A 23,912-nucleotide genomic window follows, 5' to 3' on the forward strand; every position below is an offset into this window, starting at 1 on the left:
TTATGCTCAGATATAAATTTAAAATCCATTTTTGTTAGATTTTTGCCTGGTTTGAGTTGCAAAACTTTCCTTTTTATTTTTTGGTCATTTTACATAATAACAATACTTATTCATTTACAATAGTGTAAGGGAATAAACTGAAAGCAATTTTAGTTGTCAAAAAAACTCCTGTGTGAAAGCGGCATCGGAAGTGATGGTTTATTGAAAGTTATACAATGAGAGACTATTCAAATGCCAAATTATGTTAACAAAATATGAAAACGGCAATTATATCACTTGCAAACAACAGTAGCAACCAATTATAGAAATAGCAAAATATTAATCCTATCATGCTTTTACAGAAAAGACAAAGATTAAACTGATTGGATTTTTTTCATCACTTACAACTAAATGATCAATCGTTTGTAATATAATGGTAATTCAGCGAAAAGAAACACTCACATAATACTATACATTGTGTTTTTTTTTTTTATCAGAGTTTCTGAACCACAAATGTCATTCGGTTAAAATTATTCATCTGTAGTAAAATTGGCATTGATCCAATATCATTCAAAATACGCTTACAAGATATTATGACATTACTTATTTCATTTTGACATATTGAAGAATGACTACGCAATTATAACATTGAACGGAATGACTACTTATTAATTGAATAGTAATGCATTTTTAAAATGTTCACGATATGGGCGATGACAAAATCATACTACGTCTCTGACATTTTAGTTTGCAAGGGCTAGGTTTTAGTCAACAGTTTAAAAGTTTAAATTGTATGAAGCATTATATTCATAGTTTAACATGAAAATCTTTTGTTTAAGAGGCACTCCAATTTAATAACTTTTATCTATAGATAAACAGTCAAACAACATTCTTTTTTTTCAGTAGAACCTATCAAAAAGCATCGGGGATTGTCCGTGAAGACAAAGATCGTCACATAAATCCAGATGACGCAGAAACGACAACCTAACCGTTCGGCATTCCTTTTTTAAAACTAGAGGTTATATTGCGTTGAAGTATTTTTGCTACACAGGAAGACATTTTAATCAAGCTTCATATGTCATATAATTACAATGTAAATTAAAGTCAAATAATTAATTTATTTTGCGAATTGTACATTTTGTTAACGTAAAACCTGCTCATAGGTCTTACTGTTTTAAACATGATTCTCCTTCAGCTTAGTAAACTTGGTAGCTGATTGAGATTAACAATATTTCCTGCAGGGAGAAAATGTTTCACCATGATTATGAAATGTGAGATCTTTGAAACAAAGCACAACATAGGTAGAGCAAAGTAGTAAAAATCTGGAAACAAATTGATCCCTCGGAAGAATTAATCGCAACATAATTACATGATTATTGCAGACTCGGTTTGATTGAGTCTGTACATGAGGGATAATGAATAAGTGCAACATCCCTCACGCCCCTAGCACCGGTTTGAGCGGTACTTAATTCGTGCCGACATCAATGATCCCGAAGGACCAGAATATAACAACACTGAAGTACGGGGCAACGTTTTACAGCTGCCACACGGCACTTGACACAAAGTCAAGAGTTTTAAGGTACAGTGTGTATTCAGTACAGTGACTGGTTGGTGCTATCCTCGGACCAAAAGCGATGTTTTGTTTTTATAACATAAATATACACAAGTAGCTTTAAATGTTCATGGTATCCTTTTAACCGTTGTTCATACTTACTTTAGACATTTTGTTCCCTTTTTAATTTTTTCAACGATCTGGTAATTCGAACCCGAAAGTGTCAGCTATATATATAAATTGATTAAGAACTAAAAAGATGAAATATCAATGTTGAAGATCTACTCTTCCTATATAACGTGTTTTCGTTTCATCAACTTTTTATTAAAACTGTTAGATATTGAAACATTGATAGAAATAATAAGAACTGCCAGCTATATCAGTGTAATGATAAAGCTTTTACTACAATGAGAATACATTTAATTCCAAAAAAAATCATACACGCCTTAGTATGTTAAAATTTATTAAGTAGTAAAATTCTGCAAGTTTAAATATTTTAAACAGATTAGCAATTTATTGTAAAAATGCATTTGATTTTCAAAGTTATTCATTAAAGATGGATATCTTAAAGAAAATTACATTGGAATATATTATTTTTAATCACAGCAAAATACCTGTATATATATATTTGTATGTTAACAAATATATGAAATTAATAATACCATGTTATGTATCAATGTCACATTTAATCAAATTAATGTATGTAAACAAATGTTTGTATGTAACGATGAACTATACGAGGGTTGTTCGGGAAGTTCTGAGAATTGTTTTATAGCACACGTTGTAGTCGGGTTAGCGTAAATATAAATATATACGCATTTATTTTAATATATACTGTACAGTATCTGAAAATATCATCATCATACACACAGAAACTAAAACATAATAAAGATAGTAAATAACCATATAACAAACACCCGGATCACGCCGAAGTCATTTGCAACGTTATGCGACGTTAAAGTCCATCGATCGTCGCACCTTTTCAACGTAGTCACCTGCACTTTCAATGCATTTCCTGTCTCGGCTGATCCACTAATTGTATGTTTCCACGTACCAGCTATCAGTAAAGGACGAGACTATAGCTTGCGTATGCTTAACAAGATCGTCAGCTGAGTCAAAGCGTTTTCCACGCAGCTGTGATTTGAGCTCCGGGAACACACGGAAGTCCATCGGAGCGAGGTCCGGGCTGTATGGAGGGTGCTCTAAGATCTTAAACCCCAAGAGGCTGATCTCTAACTGTAGCCGGACTGCATTTCTTGTATTTTCCTGTAGAATTGATCATTTTCATTGTTTCTGTGGAAGACTTTTCCAGCGCAACACAAAATTTCACGATGCTTTGCAATTCAACGTTACCTATCGACGTCATGTTGTTTACTCAGTGGCTCTGGGCAACAACTTTAAAACGATGTTGATCCGTTGAGAATTAAAATATCGTAATGATATTTTCAGGAAATGACGTCATGACGTTTTGCTGCTGACCAGCGTTTTCGCGCATTTTTTACGTTATCAAAATTACGAAATATTATTAGTGTAGCGCGTTTTAACTTTCTTTAGAGTCGGACTGCTCCGGTGCGGCGTTATAGTGTTGCTATGGTTACTGCTATTTCCGGCTATTGTTGTCTGATTCTATTCAATTTTTAGGAATAGTTCCGTGATATGCTAATCTTAGTATGTGCAAAATATTACGTCTTAGAAACAAAAAATATAGGAGATGTGACAAAATTCCCAGAACTTCCCGAACAACCCTCGTACATTTTCAAAGTAGACAGATTTATTTTCTTTTTTATAATATGACTATCATTATTTTCTAGCTACGTTTAAGTAAAAGATTTAATTCTAGAGAGTTAGAAAAAGTTTTCGCGGCGTAACATAGCATGCCACGTGAAAAACTTGCCATGAATTGATATAAGAAAAATATATTTGATATCCTTGAAAGTCAAATATGTATTCTTATCATTATACACATTTTCCTTGCTCTAGGTTTCAACGAATGTTGTATCATTTTTTTATTTACATTGCGGCTTTATCCTAGAAAATCGATAACTGCTCTTGTTTTATTCCCGGTTCTTTTATCCTCTGCATCCACCGTAATTTATGTATCACCAAAAGCCATCGAGACACTAACAGTGCGGTCTAATCTGTCGTCAGGATTGTCAAGATATATTTGAATTTTTCCTATTTTTAAACATCCATCTTCATCAACATAACTTGGATTTGTCTTCTCTGATAGGAAACAATTAAAAGCCATTGCTTTTTGATACTTTTTAACTGTCGTAAATTGTTTTTTGATGTTCGTATCATTTGATTTAACAACGGTATTTTTCGCCAGAAATATTATAAAATTATCTTTACAGCAAAGCCCGGCATCCGTATTTATTTTCTTCTTATCTGGGTGATGAGCTTCTTTAAAGTCTATACATGAATCTACGCCATATTTATACTTTAGAATTCTGCCATTAATCGTCAAAGGTGTATGACCATACATCAAGGCACCTCTAAGTACACACGATGAAGGGTTAAATGGAACCACTATTTCTTTATTCGGAAATGCTTCTTTCAAAGTTTGCTGCAGCAGTTGTGATTCTGAAAACCCACCAACCATGAGAATGATATCAACTTCTCTAATGGTTGTTTCTCTAAATAAAAACTTAACATGATCAACTGTTCTTTGTAATGTTTGACCAAACATATAGAAAAAAACAACTTTTGAGAGTTTAAGTTTATCACGGACTATATCAACTATTTCAGCATACTTTGAGGCAGCAACTGCATCCCGAATATGCATTCCATTTAACCTTTCACATAATTCAATCAGAGATAATGGTAAACGAAAGGTGATGTACCTAGGCGATTTGATTTCTATCTGTCTCTTCTTTGCTTCAAATTGAAGTGACATGTAAAGCCAATCTTCAGTATCTTTCATTTTAAAAGACTCGATCACCATATCACCAACAATTTCCCTTAGGAAATCCTCAAATGCTTTGTTCACCAATGTTCCACCCCAAGCACCGCCATTCGCTGCTCTTACTTCCCTTAGCGTGTTAGATTCTTGTACCTCGTGTACTGTGATATCGATTGTACCACCTTTAGTCACATGAATAAATATAGATATACATTTTCAGCAGCTGGTTAGAGCTATACTTCTAGTTAATAATCTAGAAATGCATATGACGTTTAATTCAAGAAAAGACGATTCAAAGGTCGAAGATATAGCTATATTCAAAAATTATATTGACTGGTTAGAAAATCATTGAGAGATTTGTTTCAATACACTCGTAATCAGTTAAAATTACGGTTAAAGTGACATGATTCTCATTTTGCACTGTAAAATAAGCCAAAATACTTACATATATCAAAAGATTTGCTATTATGATGGTCATGGGCCAATAAATGATAATGACTTACATTAAGGATAAAATTATAAACTGCTTAAAATATAAAAAGACTGCTCTGCTCTTTATTTTAAACTGCATGTTACCGATACATTCAGAAGAATATCTATAGATATGTATACAGGTCAAGCGGGTTATTAATAATTCAGGTTATGTTTATTATAAAATCGAAAACAAATAAGACAAAATGTAAAGTTATTCGAACAGTTGACACTTACTAATTGATTGGTATAGTGTCGCATTGAATGTGTTACTGTTTGTTATAAAAAGTGTATTAAAACTTTTAATACCTCCTGCGTCTAGAACCATATATTTGGTACCAATGGGAAGATTTGATATTGCTAGATCAGTCTCACTAGTTTGTGCATCTAATGGTAAATGGCGGCAATATATTGAAGCAGCTTCAGGTTCCAGAGCGATTCTAAGATTGTCATTGTCAATGCCAGCCTGTAACAAATAGAAACAAGAGCTGTCTGTAGGACAGCAACGCTCGACTATTCTTAAGCCATGATTAAAAGGTAAAATTTTCTCAGTAAAGAAAAAGACATTTTTTTTCTTTAAATCCATATTACAGTTATAGGCCTTGGAGAGAGTTCTATTATGCTCTCGAAGAAGAGTATACAATTTAAAACATGTTTCAAAGCCTTATGTCAATGAACTTTGAAAATATTTGTGGTATTACAAAAACTTTAACGTAAATTCTAAGTCGAAAAAGGGGCATAATTCTGTCAAAATGCTTGATAGAGTTACCTCCTCATGTTTACAGGTTGAGGTCATGATGGTCAACAAGTACATGCAAAGTTTTAAGGCCATATGTCAATGGACTATGAAAATATTTGAGGTATAACAAAAACTGTAACGTAAATTCTAAGTCGAAAAAGGCGCATTATTCTTTCAAAATGCTTGATAGAGTTACCTCCTCCTGTCTACAGGTTGGAGTTATGATGGTGAACAAGTATTCAAAGTTTCAAAGCCATATGTCAATGGACTATGAAAATACTTGAGGTATTACAAAAACTTTAACATAAATTCTAAGTCGAAAAAGGGGCATAATTCTGTCAAAATGCTTGATAGAGTTACCTCCTCCTGTCTACAGGTTAGGGTCATGATGGTGAACAAGTGTGCAAATTTTTAAAGCCATATGTCAATGGACTTTGAAAATATTTGAGGTAATACAAAAACTTTAACATAAATGGTTACGCCGACGCCGACGCTCGGGTGACTACAATAGCTCTACTTATTCTTATCGAATAGTCGAGCTAAAAAGTAAGATGTTTACAGAAAGTAATATTTTGAATGAAGCCTTGATGCATCTCTTTAAAAAGTCATTCACAATGCAGGTTTTCGCCCTTTAAGTTACAATGTAGTAACGATAATTATGTGTAAATTAGCCAGATATCACATATATGCTGATAACCAGACCTAAATAAACGGTTAAGATTGCAAAACATATAAAACTACATTGATTGAAGACGTATAGAAATAATTAACGAATTGTTAAATCATACAGATTGAAACTTATTTCAAATAAACTTAATATGGACTGACCGTAAAAGTTATTAAGTAAATAAAGATACAAACTTTTATCGCTGCCTCCCTCATAAACTGTTTCGATGCATCTGACCATATTGCAGGAGCTGTTAATACCAAGCCGATATCAGTGGGTAACAATTTACCTACTAATCGCTGATTAACAATTTTCATCAAATTCTCTACCAGGTATTTTATCGATATTGCAAACACATCTATGGCTAGAAACTGCTTTCCAATCTCATCACGTATCATCATATCTCTTTTAATACCCTTGTAAAATACAACAATAAATGTAATATGATAATGACTTTCTCTAGCAGTTCTTAGCATTACATCTTTAACATTACATTTTATTACTTTCTTCGTGATGTTAATTTCCGAAAGGCATCTGGGAGTTATTCTTAAGGTTGATGCAAGTGAACCACTTGGCAAACATTTTGTACTTTTACCGGTAACAGTAACAGTACTTTTGAACAGTATAAAATCTGGTCACGTGGTCTATTTTCTTAATAAGTAAAATAAAAAAACGCCATTTTTTTCTCTATTCATTGTCGAAGTTCAGTACGATAAGGCATCACCAGAGTGACTTTACCACCCATAAAATTAAGTTGTTTGCACCCTGGAGTGCTTCGCGAATAAAATAACTTTTTGTTGAATACTAGTAGTCAAAAAGTAAACATCTGTTTTCATCGCAAGTAATTGTAATGTGAATAATTATGTGTCAAACAATTTCAGATCATCAACATTGTGTGACAGTAAAAATGTCATACGTCATAAGAATACTGTAATATTTTCCCCGAGATGACATTTTTACTATTGGCAACAAATCCATGTGTTACTTATATAATAGTCTTTTTTTGTATTTTTACTTTCAGTTACATATTGTTATACCAATATCTAACATCTACCATACAAAAACATGTAAAAACATAAAAGCTATTTCAGTTTATTTTTCAATAACTAATTTTATACCTTTCCAAACGGTTCAAAGGGCTTCATTTTAAACTGCCTGAAGAAGAAGTATTCCGAGTGTAGATGTTGGGCCGAGAGCTCTCCATATCTTTTTTCAGCATCATAGCCAAATGAATCAAATGTTCCGTCCGCTTTCAGCAATAAACACGTCGGAGTTTTCTCTGTGGTTATCGTTCCTGCATTCCAAATTTTAACGGTTGCACCTGGGGGACTTCTTTCATTTTCATGTTTAAAAGAGAATGCCCAACCAGAAAATGACGTTCCAAAATCTATTGCCCCAACTAACAGTCGATCACCAGTTGCCTGTGTAGTGATAACATTGTATGTAAAAATTTGCCAGAACAATTGAGGGTTCGTGCTTAATGAGGGACATGTGGGGACGAGGCTCTGCTAGTGTTTTCCATACTGATAAGAGTTTTAAAGACATAAAGCAAACGATAGCTTTAACTTGAATTAATAATAACGTATAGTTCAGTAAGAATAAGCAACTTCATTCATAACGGCAGTAGGATAATTTAAGTTGGCAAGTTAAACTATACACATATATCTTGACGTTGTATCCTAGTTAAAAGTTATATGTATTTATTTTACGAATAAAATATCTTTCATATCTATTTGAATTGTTTATCAAATCTAGATAAATATAGATTAAAATGTACAGTAAAGCAAACCGTAATTTGCAACTGAAACGGATGTTTTATATGACAAAAGGTACAAGAGGCCCACGATTGCTCTCATATCGTCACCTGATTATGAACGCTCAATGTCATTTTATTTGGGCTGTGTGACCTAGTTTCAACCAAAGATGACCCTTATTCGAAATTGACCTAGATATCACCAACCAATTTCCAGGATATTTGGATCAAAACAATAGACTCTAGTGTTTACATGATTTTTACATATTTGGGCTCTGTGACCTAGTTTTTGACTCCAGATGACCCATATTCGAACTTGACATGGAAATCATCCAAAACTAGAACTATCACTAAATGTGATTAATACCCCCACAAGACTGCTTCGGAAATGAGGATGTTACTAGTAACAGAATACCTTGTAAAAGAATTGAAATATAGAGTTATGGTTGTGTGCAATTAAAGATAGTTGTGGTTCTTGTATTTGCATTTCCTTTCAATGTGGTTGGTCATTGATGAAGTTTTATTGAATTACTCTGTTATAAGTCCAGAAAGACAAGGAAAAGGAACAAAGGGCAATAACTCTATAAATACTGAAAATGTAGTTACAGTTCTAGCACTGCACTTACTCTTATTGTGCTTGACCATTGTATGAAGTTGTTTTGAATTCTAACCAGTACGTTTTAAGTAATGCTCTGGACAAGGAAAAGTATCAAAGGGCAGTAACTCTGTATTATGTCAAAATGGAGTTATGGCTCTTGTGCACTGCACTTCCTTTTAATGTCCTTGACAACTGTATGAAGTTGTATTGAATTCCAAACAGTAGTTTTCAAGTTATGCTCTGGACAAGGAAAAGTAACAAAGGGCAATAACTGTAATTAGTCAAGATGGAGTTATGGTTCTTGTACACTGCACTTCCTCTCAATGTGCTTGACCATTGTATGAAGTTATATTGAATTCCAACATTTAGTCTTCAAGTTATGCTCCGGACTAAAAAAGCAATGGAAAAGTAACAAAGGGCTATAACTCTGTAATTAGTCAAGATGGAGTTATGGTTCTTGTGCACTGCACTTCCCCTTATTGTGCTTGACCATTGTATGAAGTTGTTTTGAATTCCAACCAGTAATTTTCATGGACAAGGAAAAGTAACAAAGGGCAGTAACTCTGTATTAGTCAAGATGGAGTTATGGTTCTTAAGCACTGCACTTCCTCTCAATGTGCTTGACCATTGTATGAAGTTATAATGAATTCCAACAATTAGTCTTCAAATTATGGTCAGGACAAAAGAATACAATGGAAAAGTAACAAAGGGCAATAACTCTGTAATTACTTTAGATAATAGAGTTATGGTTCTTGTGCACTGTACTTCCCCTTATTGTGTTTGACAATTGTATGAAGTTGTTTTTAATTCCAACCAATAGTTTTCAAGTTATTATCCGGACAAGGAAAAGTAACAAAGGGCAATAACTCTGTAATTAGTCAAGATAGAGTTATGGTTTTTGTGCACTGCACTTCCTCTCAATGTGCTTGACCATTGTATGAAGTTATAATGAATTCCAACCATTAGTCTTCAAGTTATGGTCCGGACAAAAGAAAGCAATTGAAAAGTAACAAAGGGCAATAACTCTGTAATTACTTTAGATAGAGTTATGGTTCTTGTGCACTGCACTTCCCCTTATTGTGTTTGACAATTGTATCAAGTTGTTTTTAATTCCAACCAGTAGTTTTCAAGTTATGCCCCGGACAAGGAAAAGTAACAAAGGGCAATAACTCTGTAATTAGTCAAGATAGAGTTATGGTTCTTGTGCACTGCACTTCCTCTCAATGTGCTTGACCATTGTATGTAGTTATATTGAATTCCAACCATTAGTCTTCAAGTTATGCTCCGGACAAGGAAAATGCAACGGACGTCTGGACCGACCGACCGACCGACCGACCAACCAACCGACCAACCGACCACCGGGTGACTCCTATATACCCCCCCAAACTTCGTTTTTGGGGGTATAAAAACACCTTTTTGTCCAATTTCCAGGATATTTGGATAAAAACAGTAGCCTCTAGAGTGTTAACAGGATTTTTCTATTTTTAATTTCTTTGACCTAGTTTTTCAATTGAAATGACCCATATTCGAACAAATCCGAGCATTTACTCAGACACGAATCCTGACTAAGTTTGAGGACAATTGATTAAAAATAGTGACCATTAGAGTGTTAACGAGGTTTTTCCATATTTTGGCTGTATGGCCTAGTTTTTGACCCCAGGTTATCCATATTCAAACTTGACCTAGAAATAATCAAAACCAACTTTCATAACTAATTTCCAGGATATTTTGATTAAAACGATAGCCACTAGAGTGTTAACAAGAAGTTTCTATTTTTATTTTTATTCCTCTGACCTAATTTTCTATCCGAGATGACCCATGTTCGGATTCATCCAAGCAATTACCTAAACAAGCCTCCTGACACAGTTTGATGATGATTGAAGCAAAAAATGTGACCGCTAGCATGTTTACGAACAAATTTGGACGGACAACGGACATTTATCGAACCAAAAAGCTCACTCAGAGCTGAAAAGTTTGTTGGATGTTCAAATTATGTAAAATAAGCGCTTGTTTTAGAAATGTAACAGCATAGAAGAATGTTAACTTAAGAAGAATTTAAATTATAATACAGGATCTGACTATCGTCAGAAAACACGGTAAGCATTCTGTTTTTACCACACATAATATTTATCCAATAACAGTAAATAGCCTAGGTTACCGAGGATGGGATCTAAATTGTCATTTGATTAACACTTAAATTAAATTAGTTCATGTAAATGTAATTACGCGAGCTTAAAAAATACGCACGTTACACATAGCGTTCTTGCGGCGATTTAAACAGATATTTTAAGGAAAACGCCATAGTCGTTAATGGCCCCCCGATGTCTTCTTTTACAAAATTTCAAAGTTCAGCTAGCCGTAACACTGGAGACCTGCTTTGTGCGTTAACACAAAGGGTTAAAGGTCAAGGTCACATTGACCTTGTAGGTAAAAACGGTTTCCGATCAATAACTTGACAAGCCTAGGGCTGTTGGCTCTCATATTTTGTAGGTGCCAGTAGATTGATTTTGGGGTCAAAAGTCAAAGTTGCATTGACCTTGTATTTCAAAATAGTTTTCTATTAAGAACTGGACAACCCAGGGACCCTTTACCTTCAAGCTTTACAGATGCATTGCTTTTGGTCAGAAGATTACATCAATGGATTTTTTAGGTTAAGATCACATTGACCTTATATATAAAAACGCTTTATCAATATCCCAACAACTCATGGGCCCTTTACCTTCAAACTTTACAGGTGCATTGGTCTTGGCCAGTAGATAACCCTTATTGATTTTAAGGTCAAAGGTCAATGTCATATTGACCTTGAATGTAAAGACTGTTTCTGACCAATAACTAAAATCCTTTTGGTATACACATTTCAAGGTATTATGTAATATAACAACTTGGCTGTCATTAATAAGGCCTACATGATTCACAAAATTTATGCATACATTATTTGGTAATATTTGTGATACCTTTGTCATAAAATTGGTGAACACAACCTTTGCGGTCACAATTACCTAGTGACAAGTCATGACCGGTGCATAATCCTTATTGCTTTTTCTGTCACTAGGTCAAAAGTCAGTCACAATAATCTGGTCACATGACTAATTAGCTGCTGATAGGGGGTCATACATGTTTTACAAACATATCTTGTTTTGGTCTAGAAGGCGAAAATACTGCATCTACTTTACGTTTATAGTACATGCTTGGGGTGTTCACAGGGTTTCTACAGTAACCATTGGGTCCTTAAGATGTTCTAGTCAAGGACGCACTAAGAACGCCGGCTTTTAATATACACGGTACCCTCTTTGTGCGAAATCTACTCAAACGGTACCCTAATTGAACATGCACAGGTCATTCTCTGCTAAAAACAAACCAGCGATGGATAACAATCCAGTAAAATTTCATTGTAATAAGGAAAGGAAGTATGACACGTAGAAAAGATGTATACCACGGAACACTAGAATGTTTTAATTATGTGCCCGATTTTCATGTACTGCAACTTTACAATAAGCTACAAAAAATCGACATGTCCTGCCTCGCCCATCACCTCGACATATTTTTCGGGCTGAAATGAACCTGTGGCTTGATTTTATATGCATCATACATATTTAATACGTTAATATACATATCATCTTCGGACAAATGGCAGTATATTGTCAAAAATAAATGTAAAATTCATAAAAACACCCTACTTTCGGTTTTGCAGCGGCAGGGCTACATCTCTTCTTTTGAATTTTTATATATCACAGGTACCCTCTCATTTTTGAACATATAGGTACCATCAAAGCACGACATATGCTTTTATTTGCGTTAATCGTTAAGTATGTATGTAATATTTCTTACTTTAATGTAAATATTACAAACCTAACGATTAACGCACATAAAAGCATATGTCGTGCTTTGATGGTACCTATATGTTCAAAAATGAGAGGGTACCTGTGATAACGGTATGAGTTTATGAGACATCGGGTGATTGGATGAAAATGTAATGTTTACAAGTATAGAAATTATAAAAGAAACTAAAACTATATGTACATTGTCTTCTTAGGAAAATGAACTGTTGTATGAGTCTCTAGAATAATTTTTCATTTAAAAATTTCTATTTTTAAAAACTATTTGACTTGTCAGTCCTGTGATTAGCAGAACATATCAGTGAAAGAGGTAGTGGTGGTGGTGGTGGTGGTGGTGGTGGTGTGTGTGTGTGAGGGGTTTGGGAACAGGGTTGGGAATAATAATTTTTGGGGACATTTATGCAAAAAATTGGTTGGCGGTCAACGATATATATTAGGAAGATTATTTTAATGTGTCAGACATGTAATTATCCCGCAGAACCACATATTTAGCATGAATACTCAATTTTAATGTATGTTTATGAATGTAAGTCTACGGGAAAATTAATACAATCGTCTGACCACAAACATGTACACTAAAATATTACAATGAAACAATTCTTCACACTTGGGCTGTAACTTATCTATAGCCAATTAAAACGTGTAATACGAACCTTTGCCTTTTTAGGTACATATGAAGTAAGAAAGCGATTTAACATGATGAAATCAAAACCGAAAGTTGATTTGAAATTGGAACATTTAAGTTAAAACAATATATGTCACTTACGGTGGTACATCTAAACAAATCCGATGTTATGTAATGGTTTCAAAGTTGTATAAATGTTATATATTATATTATTATTATATAAGAATATTTACCATTGATTTTTTGTTGTGTCACAATTGAAACCAGGAAGTAGTTTAGGCAGAAAAATAACGATAACACTGGGTTATATCGACCGACACTGTCAACATATGTAGACGGTGGTATAATGAATGAAATGCGTGTAACTATGATAAGAGGTGAGTGAGTACTATTATGAAATAAAAGAATAAGCTGAATATCCACGTATTGTAAAATTTGTTCTCCGCTAAAATTTGCACCGGAAAAAACCCATCGCATTAAGGATTAGAATTGATCATGTAAATTTGAGTATGCTTATTTGTTCTTTTTCTTATTTTTTAATTGCGAAGGTTATTAAGTTTGCGCTGTAAAATAAATCTTATGAGTCCGATTCATAGCCGAATACATTTACTTTTGGATAAGTGTAGGGTACTGGTCTGAACATGTTTTAAATAAGAATCATTGACGTTAAAGCAACATGCCTCCAGATTCATACTTATAATCATGAATATTTTGAATTTGTTTTTAAGAGTAAAACATTGTGAAGGGAACAATGAAAGTGATTTACAGTGACTGACACATAGAAAATGACACATACAAGGCACGTAAATAACCAAAATTGTCAAAATATGCAAAATGGTCCTTAATCACGCTGTAGATATATAGTAAGTACTACAAGAACAGTCATTAATCGCACATGCCATATCAATTTTTACTTGAGTCTTTTTAACCTTTCTTAAAATCTTAGTAGATCTACATTTTGCTAAAGTTTGATTAATTTTCTTAAAATAATATGGCCAATTGGTGGAGGCATTTAGCTTTATAGTCAGTTTAATTAATTAATTATTTAAAAAATAAAATCATGTCTGTCACATGGGGTAAGAATAAGTTATATACTTTTATAATAAGACTTTTTAGAATATGTCATTTATTTCTGAGAAAAGAATTATCTTTAATAAGCAACTGAAAATAATATATCATAAGTATGCTACAATTATGATGTGTTGTTTAATAAATGGATCAACCATTGTTTTATCTTTGATAAATCATTTTTTCAGCTGTGTTCTCGGCCTAAAGAAGGTGTATGTGTATATTTCTGCATTATACAGATAAACGTTACATAACTTATAATTACAAATTTACAATACACATACTTCTAAATTATGATTCGTTTATAGTAGTAATCAGTAATCAAACTACCTGTACATTATGTTTATGGCAGTCATTGACTTCTAATCATCCAGTTATTCGGACTACATTTGATTTATACTATATCTTACTTAATATCTGATAATGCCATTATCAAATAATTGAACATGTTCTATGAAGGTTTACCATTGTTACATGATCGGATTTTAACGTCAGTTTCGGTATTGCAGTATTTAACAAACGAACATGTTTTCTTTTAAATGGATACAAGTGTGAAGCTGTTTGAACAGAATATATATCAAATAATTATACATAATATATATTTTTCTATGTAAGTGACGCATTATTTTCAAAATTAAGAAGGAACCTATATGTTTTTAAAGCACCGTGTTCAAAAATAGCGTCTTGCTTGTAAACAATGTTGTGATATGTGCAGTTTGAATGAATCATAAATCATTAATTTTGAAAAATTAAAATCTATTTTACTGATTATTTTTATAGTTTTGACGTTAATTTGAAATAATATTGACTACAGAAAAAAGTGTTACTAACTTATCTAGTTTAACTTTTTAAAGAATGATTGGGAAGCGTTTTAATCATATTGACTTCTGAATTATGTGTTAATATTTTAGTGTAACAATTTAGAATTATTCAAAAGTGTTTAAAATGGAAGAAAACAATAACAGCTCGGATAATAATGATTATTATGAATATGATTTCATTCGAATGACAACAACGTTTCGAGTGATATCAGCATTTTTAATTTCAATTTTAATCTTATTTGCTATTATCGGCAACGCAACAACAATAATCGCTTACATCACTGACAAAAAACTTCATACTGTTTATGACTTCTTTATTTTTAATTTAGCTACTACAGACCTTTTAATAGGATGCATAAGTATGCCATTTTATGCAGTCTATACGCTTCAAGAATTTGTCTGGGAATTTGGTGATACGTTTTGTAAAGTATGGAATGTTATAGATTTTACATTATGTCTTGAATCAATCTTGCTAATACTACTGTTAAGTTTCGACAGACTTTGCCTTGTTAAATATGGACCCTTCTATTCTTCAAAAATGACACAACAGAAAGCCAAACTCTTGGTTATTCTGTCCTGGATAATTTCATTTCTGTTATACGGGCCAGCAATTATTGGCTGGAATTATTGGGTGGGTTATACGACAGTGGAACCTTTGGACTGTGACGTTGAATTTGCATATAATTTTGTGTTTACAACAACATCTGCAATTATTGAGTTTGTTATACCAGTTGTGGGATTAGCAATCATGAATGTTATGATATATCAGCACATTAAAAGCAGAATTGGCAGTCCAAACAGTGGCAATCCGAAACCTATTATAAGATCTTCATCAATAACAAAGGAAATAACAGAGATCCAAGAAATAATGCATATAAAAGCTGACAATATAAGCGTTCGAGAGGATGATGGTGGAATGTTGGACGTAGGAAAATTTGGAATGCCGAATGTACCAAAGATTCTGTATTCTTCAGGACGCTTATCGAATATGCCAAAGATATTGCTGAATAGTACAGAACATATTACTGAAGAAGATCATGATGAAAAGGGAATTAGACCTGATTCAGGAAAAATAGAAAATGTAACAAAAGTCATTAATGAGAATTGCATGTCGACTTCTCATAATAATTTACATAACAGAATATCATTTTCCGTGATTCCTAAACGTTCAGCTCGATTCAGTTTCTTCGGAACCTTAGAGAACAGTTTCAGAAGAAAGTCTAAAAATAAGAACGAACATTCGCGATTTAAGCGGGATGCAAAAGCAGCACGATTTTTGGCGATCCTGGTCCTAGTTTTCCTTGCATGTTGGGCTCCATACACTATAACAACGATAGTAATTTCATTCTGTGGCAATGAATGTGTTAACACAAGCTTCTATGAAAGTATGAATTGGTTGCTATGGTCAAAGTCGGCAATCAATCCGTTTTTGTATGCAATAAACAGTTCTAGATATAGATTCCACTTCAAGAAGTACATTTTCTGTTGCAAGAACCAAGTCTACCCGAATAACACTGAAACGACATGTCAGACAGCTGGCTAGATGTGGAACTTTAAGTATAATGCAGTTACTACTAGACTGGGGATGTCGCAAAGTACATTCAAACTACCTTATATTTTGCAAACAAATAGATTTCATGAAATTTATTTAATTTAATATGAATAGTTGAATAAAAACTCATGGCTAAGATGGATATGCTCTAATCTAATTCATTGAATAAATATTTAACTTACAGAATTCTTTTGTTATGCATCATTACCTACAAAATTTATAGAACTAATGTAACCCAGCTCTGGTTGCCACTTGTTTAATTTAGATTATTATAGGAAAATAAATGTAAGTTCTCCTTATGAAATTAAAATTCAAAGAGCTAAGATATTTGGCTTGCGAAATTGCTGTTAAAATGCAAATTTGTGAATGAATAGGTTAATTCTTTTCAAACAATACAGCATTAAATATAGCACCTTCAGGGGGGCTTTAAATTACACAACTGCAGACAAGTACAGTGCACTAATTAAATATGATGCAATGACATGTCGTTTAATTTTCGTTATAATAGCCAAAGTTAAGCCGTCACATTAAGTGGTTTCAGCGCTTTGATCTACATTGTTATGTTAACGGTCATATCATTTTTTTGACAATCCAAAATTCAATGACAGTTTTTCATAGAACTTAAAACGTTTCTATATGCAAATTGGCCGGTTAATTTGCTTTAAATATCTGAAATTTGGAGATTGGTACGTGTACTTGCGATACCATAGCAGCCCTTTAAAATTTCGGAATTCAGTCTCGGTTTCAGACAAATTCTACAAGATTATCACACCGTCTGATAAACTTAAAAATTCCGGGTACCCTCCACTAAATGTCCAGGGTATCTTAAAGTAACAGCAAATATATCTATAAAAATATTACTTAAATCGAGTACGAGTAATATTCCCGTTAACGATTTTAAAAGTCACGTGGGTTCACTACCTAAAATAAGGTGTTAAAATTTAATTGCGATACCGTTTTTTTCGTTAGCCATTGAAGTAATAATGTATATAGGACTTTCAAAAACTGTTTCTATTCAGAGCGGGCGCTATGGTGCAGCGGTAACAGTGTCTGTCTACCAATCAAGGGGTGGTGAGTTCGATCCCCCGCTACTGCACTGACTGAAATGACTACGAGACTGACAAAACTGAAACAAATAGGACTAAACGGTTAAAACATACAGATACAGACTAAACGGACAGAAAACAATTCAAAAGACCTAATGAAAAAATGAAAAGATGCATAACGCAAAAGACATACAAAAAGTGACGTCACTCGGCAGATAACAACAAATATTAAAAGGAGTATTCTACAATACACTGAATGAATGAGACGGAAACGGAACAGACAAAAGGGACCTTATGGAACAAGACACACGGACATCAACGATACAGACCCGAGAAGCCTGAAACGGATCAGGAAACGAGGACCGCTAATAAAATAACTAAGGGAATATGCAACAACGGAATACAGGTATGTTAACATGACTTAATGCAACAACTAGAACAGAAAACAAAACGGTACATAAATAACATACTAAAAGGGAAGTCACGGGTATTCAAGTTAGCAGACAACAAGAAACTTAGACACAGAAAATACCAAGACACAAAACGAAAAAAGAAAGAACCTCAATGGAAGACGACAACAAACAGGAAAGTAGAGGGACAACGGGGATTGAAAACATAAAAAAAGCTAATTCAGTAACAATAACGGAACGGACAACAAGGCTAATAAAAAGATATGTTAACAAATATAGACAGCAAAATAATAGACAACAAAGTACTTCACGGCCAAAAAGAACAACACAGTTAACATTAAACAAAGCAAAGACACGTGCAAAAACGGCAAACCACACACCAATAAAAACGGACTTAACAAAATGTTCAAATAACTAGAAACTTAAATTACATGTAGTTTAACGTTAAGTTACCGTACGCCCGCCGTCATATATAGACTATATATAATAAATATATAATAATATACGTTGCATAATGAATATAACAGCTATTACATAACGTAACGCATAATCAAAATAATTTAACGTTGTGTATTTTGCCTTTTATAACAGCGAGAAACACAAATACATTTAATTACTTTATCCTATATATCTAATACGTTCCTGGATCCTGGACAAATGTTAACATAAAATGAAATAATATATTCTTCTATTTTCTGCTATTTGTCAACATATACATGTAATGTATCCACCTGTTGCTAAACATTTCCTAAACTTTTAGTTAACAACATTTTTAAGCATTGGATTTTAATCGTCACACAGAACATATTAGATAAGCAAAATATACAAACAGTTTGCATATGTCATAAAAACATTAAAAAAAATTGTCACTATTATAAAGCATGATTGTATTGAAAATTTACTTCTACACAAAAGAATGTCATTTTTGCACAAGACGTACATTATGAAACCAGAAAAACTGTTTCCCGGCGTGCTTTGGTAAAGAATAGTGCAGGTAACATGTTGGTACTGATTTCATGGCGTACTCAAAATATAATAGAACAGGGAACCAAAATTACCTCCGATGAAGAAGAGGCAATCTTATTACCCATAATTTTGCTGTACTTCCGCAACAAACTTCAAATCCGTCACTTCAAGAAACTCGCGTTACCATAATGCTCGATTATACTTAAGGCATGCTCTTCCAGCTCGCTATAAATTATATTGCAAAAAGAAATTACCACATCGTTCTTTATTTCAGGCTGTTTTTATAAAGTTGCATTAAACAGCCTCCGGAATAAGTTTATATATATAATATTATATTATATATAATATACAGTCTTAGATTTCATTATTAGTAACACATAAATTCAAAACTACAATGTTCAAAATAGTTTACAAATTCTCGCCTTCCAATATAATAAATACTATTCAGTTCTTTCTCTAGCGGATATTCATTTTGCTCATGATATAAGCGTCGCACAATGATCCCTAGTACTGATTGGTCAAATCGATGACATCTCCCGTCGCTTAGATCAAGGAAATCACATTTCAGTTTATCCTCCCCAACCGGTGCAATACATGCTTCATTCAAAGCGCATGACGCCCACGCATTCACAACAACTTTGGTTACATGGTCATAATAAAACAAAACCGTTGTTGCCCAAACTTCTCCAAATGGTCTATATTTACATACATCTTCTGCTAAATAATTAAACGTTCGAACGTCAGTTTGTTTCGCTATACTGACTTTTTTTGGATTATTTCTTTCCACAAAGAACAACATACTATTTTTCCTAGCATAGTTTATTGCACTGTCTAAATTAATCCTCAGCAATTTCACTGAAATATCAATCCACCAAACAAAACCAAACTCCAGAAGGGTCATCTAAAAAGATTGCAAAAAAATATGTCAGTGAATATATAGCTGAAGTATTCATATATAAGCATGCAAAGTATCTTGTTTAAAATCGGACACTTCAAGAGTTTATTTTTACATTTAACAGAAGCAATATTCTCATAAACAGGTTTTCTTTTGAGCGTTCACTTTCATTTGAAATGAATAGCGCTTTATTTCAAATTAAACATTTAAGCATTTTATTTCTAGAACCTTTTTTATATTTTAATGTTTTAAGCGCTTTTATTTTCAACGTAAACTTTTGCACAGGATGATATATTTTATCGCTTTATACATATATATGTTATTTTTCGCACAACTTCAAGATTAAATGGCCTCATTGCCATACAACTAAAACATTGTAGCGGCAAAAGAAGCATTTTTATGCAACCAAAGGACGCCATCTTGAATTCCCTTGTATTTACATGTACTTTTACACTGCTTGCTGTCAAATCAAAGCAGTAGAATATTGGCAACACCGCCATGTTCTTACAGGCATAGTTTAAAATTTTGATAAATACAACTTTATAGTTTAAATGACGTGGATTAAGTTTTTTACTGGTTTTCTGCGGGTAGATTTCTTACCTGAATTATTATAGGTTTAAATGCATATGTTTTCAGTTTGCGAACATGTGGAGGAAAGTCTTCAAATGGAAACCGTCTTATTTCACAATGACACTTTTTACGTAGCTGAAAACAAAATAATGTAATGCATATAGAAGAACAAAAAATTTCGAATAAACATGTTCAACCAAAAGAGAACATTTGTTCAGGTTTTTCTTCATTGTACGTTTAAAGCTACATGTCTCCAGATGAGTCAAAATATTTTAAGGAAATCAGTGTGAGTAACTATAGAAAGGATTTGATGATCAATCACAAAGACAATGACCTGCGACGCCTGGAAATCGAACCCGGGTCGCCCGATTCACAGTTCAGCGTTCTACATTGAGCTTTTGAGCTTACCTGATAGTTTAAGGGCTATTTTGGTATTATTTGTCTTCTTTGATAGTAATTTGCTTGATTAAAAGTGTCGTTTGTAACGTGTAAATTTCTTTGTTGACTTCACAACGTTTTACTTTTAAATAATTTTCAGAATTTTCATGAAAATTAACATGAATCTGAAGGAATGCTGTCTAAATGAATTTTAGTATATAAAGTTGTAATATGTAATAGCATAAAAAGGAACTTTTTGACGTGTGAATGTTCTAGACAATTTGCTACGAACAAACTTAGTTAATACAACAGGCATCAATTGAAATATAAAATGTCTCAAAAAAGTAACACATTTCTATCGCTATGCTAAGTAATGTAATTGCGAATTCCATGTTTTGGAATATTTGTTTTATTTTTACCAAGGGTGCCGTTTATATTTCGATAAATGAATACAAGTTACTACTTTACCTTTATAACTATTTACGGATCAAAGGTAAATACGTATAATACAAATAGGTGTTGCTCTCAAGTAGATAAAATTTTTGCAAAATGATACTTTGAAAAATAATAAGTTCGAGAGGACCGGGTCCGCGAAGAGGGTCCGAGCTTTGGCTTGCCTGGCTATGGACTACACGTGTATATTAAAAAGGATAAAAAAATTAAAAAGTATATAGATTTCTTTACCTATCAGTGAAATTTGCAGAGTCATATCTAGTTTGGCACCGCCATTTCAATGTAACTCAATGATAATAGGTGGGGTATTCCGAAAACGGAACAGTTGCAACTTTTCGGCTTAATAATAACCGTCGAGGTGGTCCGAGTGAAAGCGGAAGTGGTGCATAAAATATAGAATGACACATTTAAAACGGGAAATGACAAATAAAAAAGTGAAAAATTATTTTAACCGACTTCCACGTTCATAGGCTTCGCCTTATTTCATATTACTTTTGTTTTTAAAAGATATTCGCTGAACAGCTCTCTCTACTAGCGTAAGTGTCGCTTTACACAAGTTAAACCGTAGATCACTTACCACTCTTAATTGACGTTGTGATAATCCTAAATCATACACAATAAGACGACTTTTTCCCTTATTCTTCTCAGCATTTAATATGGAGTGTAAGGAAAAAAACATCCCCTGACTAAACGGGTAGTAGCGGAAATCCATCGCTGTAATAAACACCGGAAATGACGCCATTTTGACTGGTTGAGTTATATTCCCGCCAATTTTTGAAAGATAACGGTCAGCATCACCTTTCGGGTAATTTTTGACAACTTGCAAATTTTCATCAAAGCTTGGTGCAAAGGTTTTGTCACAGGTCTTTGAAAGCCCTTCAATAAATAAAGTTAAGCACATTTGAAGATAGCCCTCCGTGGCAAAATAACGACAAAGAAGCAAGCACTTAAAAACAATGAATGAACACAATTGACTTGTAGACCTTAATTTGACAAAAAAATCAATTTCGTAGATCCGTAAGTATGATCTAGCAGAAAAGCATACAACGAAAAAGCCTTTTTCAAATACTGTTATACATGAAAAATAAGACAATAAAATGGAGGATCGAAATGCATTTGTGCGATATAGTATTTCTTTTGTCACTTAAAACTAAGCATGTCGTGCAATTTTATTAAAAAAATCTAGAAACAAAGTGATCCGTCGGAAGCATTAATCACAAAAAATCACAAGAAAATTGCAGACACACTTCGCAGTTTTCTACAAACTGTTTCCTTAACATATTTGCAAGGTCTATTTTTAAATGCAGAATACTTCTCTTAAATTTTTAAACATAAAATACAAAAACAACAACAACAACAAAAACAAAAGCAACAACACTAATAATTAAAATTATATAATAAAAACAGAAAAATGTAATTATATTTACACTTTGACTGGTCATTTAAATCATATTTTCCAACCGGATGCGCTTTCATATTAACAGAATGGCGTTCTGAAATAGAAGAATTACAAAATACTCTTTTCAAATTAAAATAAAATTTCAATATATCAATACTTACAAAATATCAATATCTAAAGTTATAACAAACATTCATAATTGCACTATTTAAATGGGAAGCTATAAAAATGCGTTCTTTATAACAAACTCGAATACTTCACAAATAACATCCTAATACGCTACCATAGAATTTGTTTCCGAGAAAAAGTCCAAATACTGCCAAAAACAGAACGAACACTACAGTGAATTGTAATGAGTCACCTGCAAAAAAAACCAACAGGAAATAAATAAAAGACGGGTGATAAAGTTTGCTTACATTAGGCCCTTTCATGTGCTTCTTTTTTCACAGAAAATCATTTTATCTATACATGTATGTAAAGCTCCATAGCTAAACATAAATGTTAAACCTTCAAACACAATCGCCAATCGCAGTATAAAATAGCATTTCATACGCAAATAACGAACTTACTAACATATCTATACATATACATCTTTGAGTTTATTCAGAGGTGACTACAGATTTTAGATTTTTTTTAATGAAATGACTTACAAATATAATGCATACATCTAAGCACAAAAGAAAGACATCTATATAACACAGACCTAGTCCTACCCCCCCCCCCCCTTGCCATCATCTCAAAGCTGACTTGTTCTTTCCTAAGCATATACACGTAAATTTAAAATTCGATCAGTGTCTTACCTTTTAGCTGCATGGAAGCATTTATTCCAAACACTTGCACAATAAATTTTTGTTTCTCAACATAAATGTGTGACCGTTTTTTGTTTGATACAAGTCATAATTTGGACCTCACTTCTACAAAGTACATGTATCCGTAGTATCATAGTAATCCCGTGCTATATACATATATATTGCACGTATAACATACATAATTATTTAAGATTTGAAAATATAAACATTATACTAATTATATTAAAGTTAAAAAATACCTCGCATTTTCTTTGGACAATGTTTTATTTTATTCCATTTCATATTTTTATATTAACATCTAACCTAAGAAAATTTCTGAAATCCTATTAGCAATTTATGTTGTGTTAAACTTTTATTAGGAATTGACATTTAAATTCGTTTAATAAGACATTTACGGCAATACCGTTTAAAATGACCGGAAGG

General features: G+C 33.0%; 3 protein-coding genes across 3 annotated transcripts; 1 reads left to right on the forward strand and 2 right to left on the reverse strand.

Moving 5' to 3' along the window:
- Nucleotides 1-677: 677 nt before the first annotated feature.
- Nucleotides 678-8,106, reverse strand: LOC132745836 (heat shock 70 kDa protein 12A-like). The gene is made up of 4 exons (XM_060734829.1): nucleotides 7,429-8,106; nucleotides 6,505-6,726; nucleotides 5,214-5,370; nucleotides 678-4,615 (listed from the first exon to the last, which is right to left on the reverse strand). The coding sequence occupies exons 1-4, from the start codon at nucleotides 7,453-7,455 to the stop codon at nucleotides 3,624-3,626; spliced, it is 1,398 nt and encodes a 465-aa protein (XP_060590812.1). The 5' UTR covers nucleotides 7,456-8,106; the 3' UTR covers nucleotides 678-3,623.
- Nucleotides 8,107-15,195: 7,089 nt separating this feature from the next.
- Nucleotides 15,196-16,554, forward strand: LOC132745834 (histamine H3 receptor-like). Its single transcript, XM_060734823.1, has one exon. It carries the CDS (start codon nucleotides 15,196-15,198, stop codon nucleotides 16,552-16,554), a length of 1,359 nt encoding a protein of 452 aa, XP_060590806.1.
- A 2,782-nt stretch (nucleotides 16,555-19,336) lies between these two features.
- Nucleotides 19,337-23,271, reverse strand: LOC132745837 (uncharacterized). Its single transcript, XM_060734830.1, has 5 exons — nucleotides 23,250-23,271; nucleotides 22,709-22,774; nucleotides 21,859-22,157; nucleotides 20,481-20,585; nucleotides 19,337-19,886 (listed from the first exon to the last, which is right to left on the reverse strand). The coding sequence occupies exons 1-5, from the start codon at nucleotides 23,269-23,271 to the stop codon at nucleotides 19,353-19,355; spliced, it is 1,026 nt and encodes a 341-aa protein (XP_060590813.1). The 3' UTR covers nucleotides 19,337-19,352.
- Between the last annotated feature and the right edge of the window lie 641 nt (nucleotides 23,272-23,912).

This window comes from Ruditapes philippinarum, unplaced genomic scaffold (assembly GCF_026571515.1).
Source record: "Ruditapes philippinarum isolate M1 unplaced genomic scaffold, ASM2657151v2 ctg1753_1_1_1_1, whole genome shotgun sequence".
Taxonomy (NCBI): Eukaryota; Metazoa; Mollusca; class Bivalvia; order Venerida; family Veneridae; genus Ruditapes; species Ruditapes philippinarum.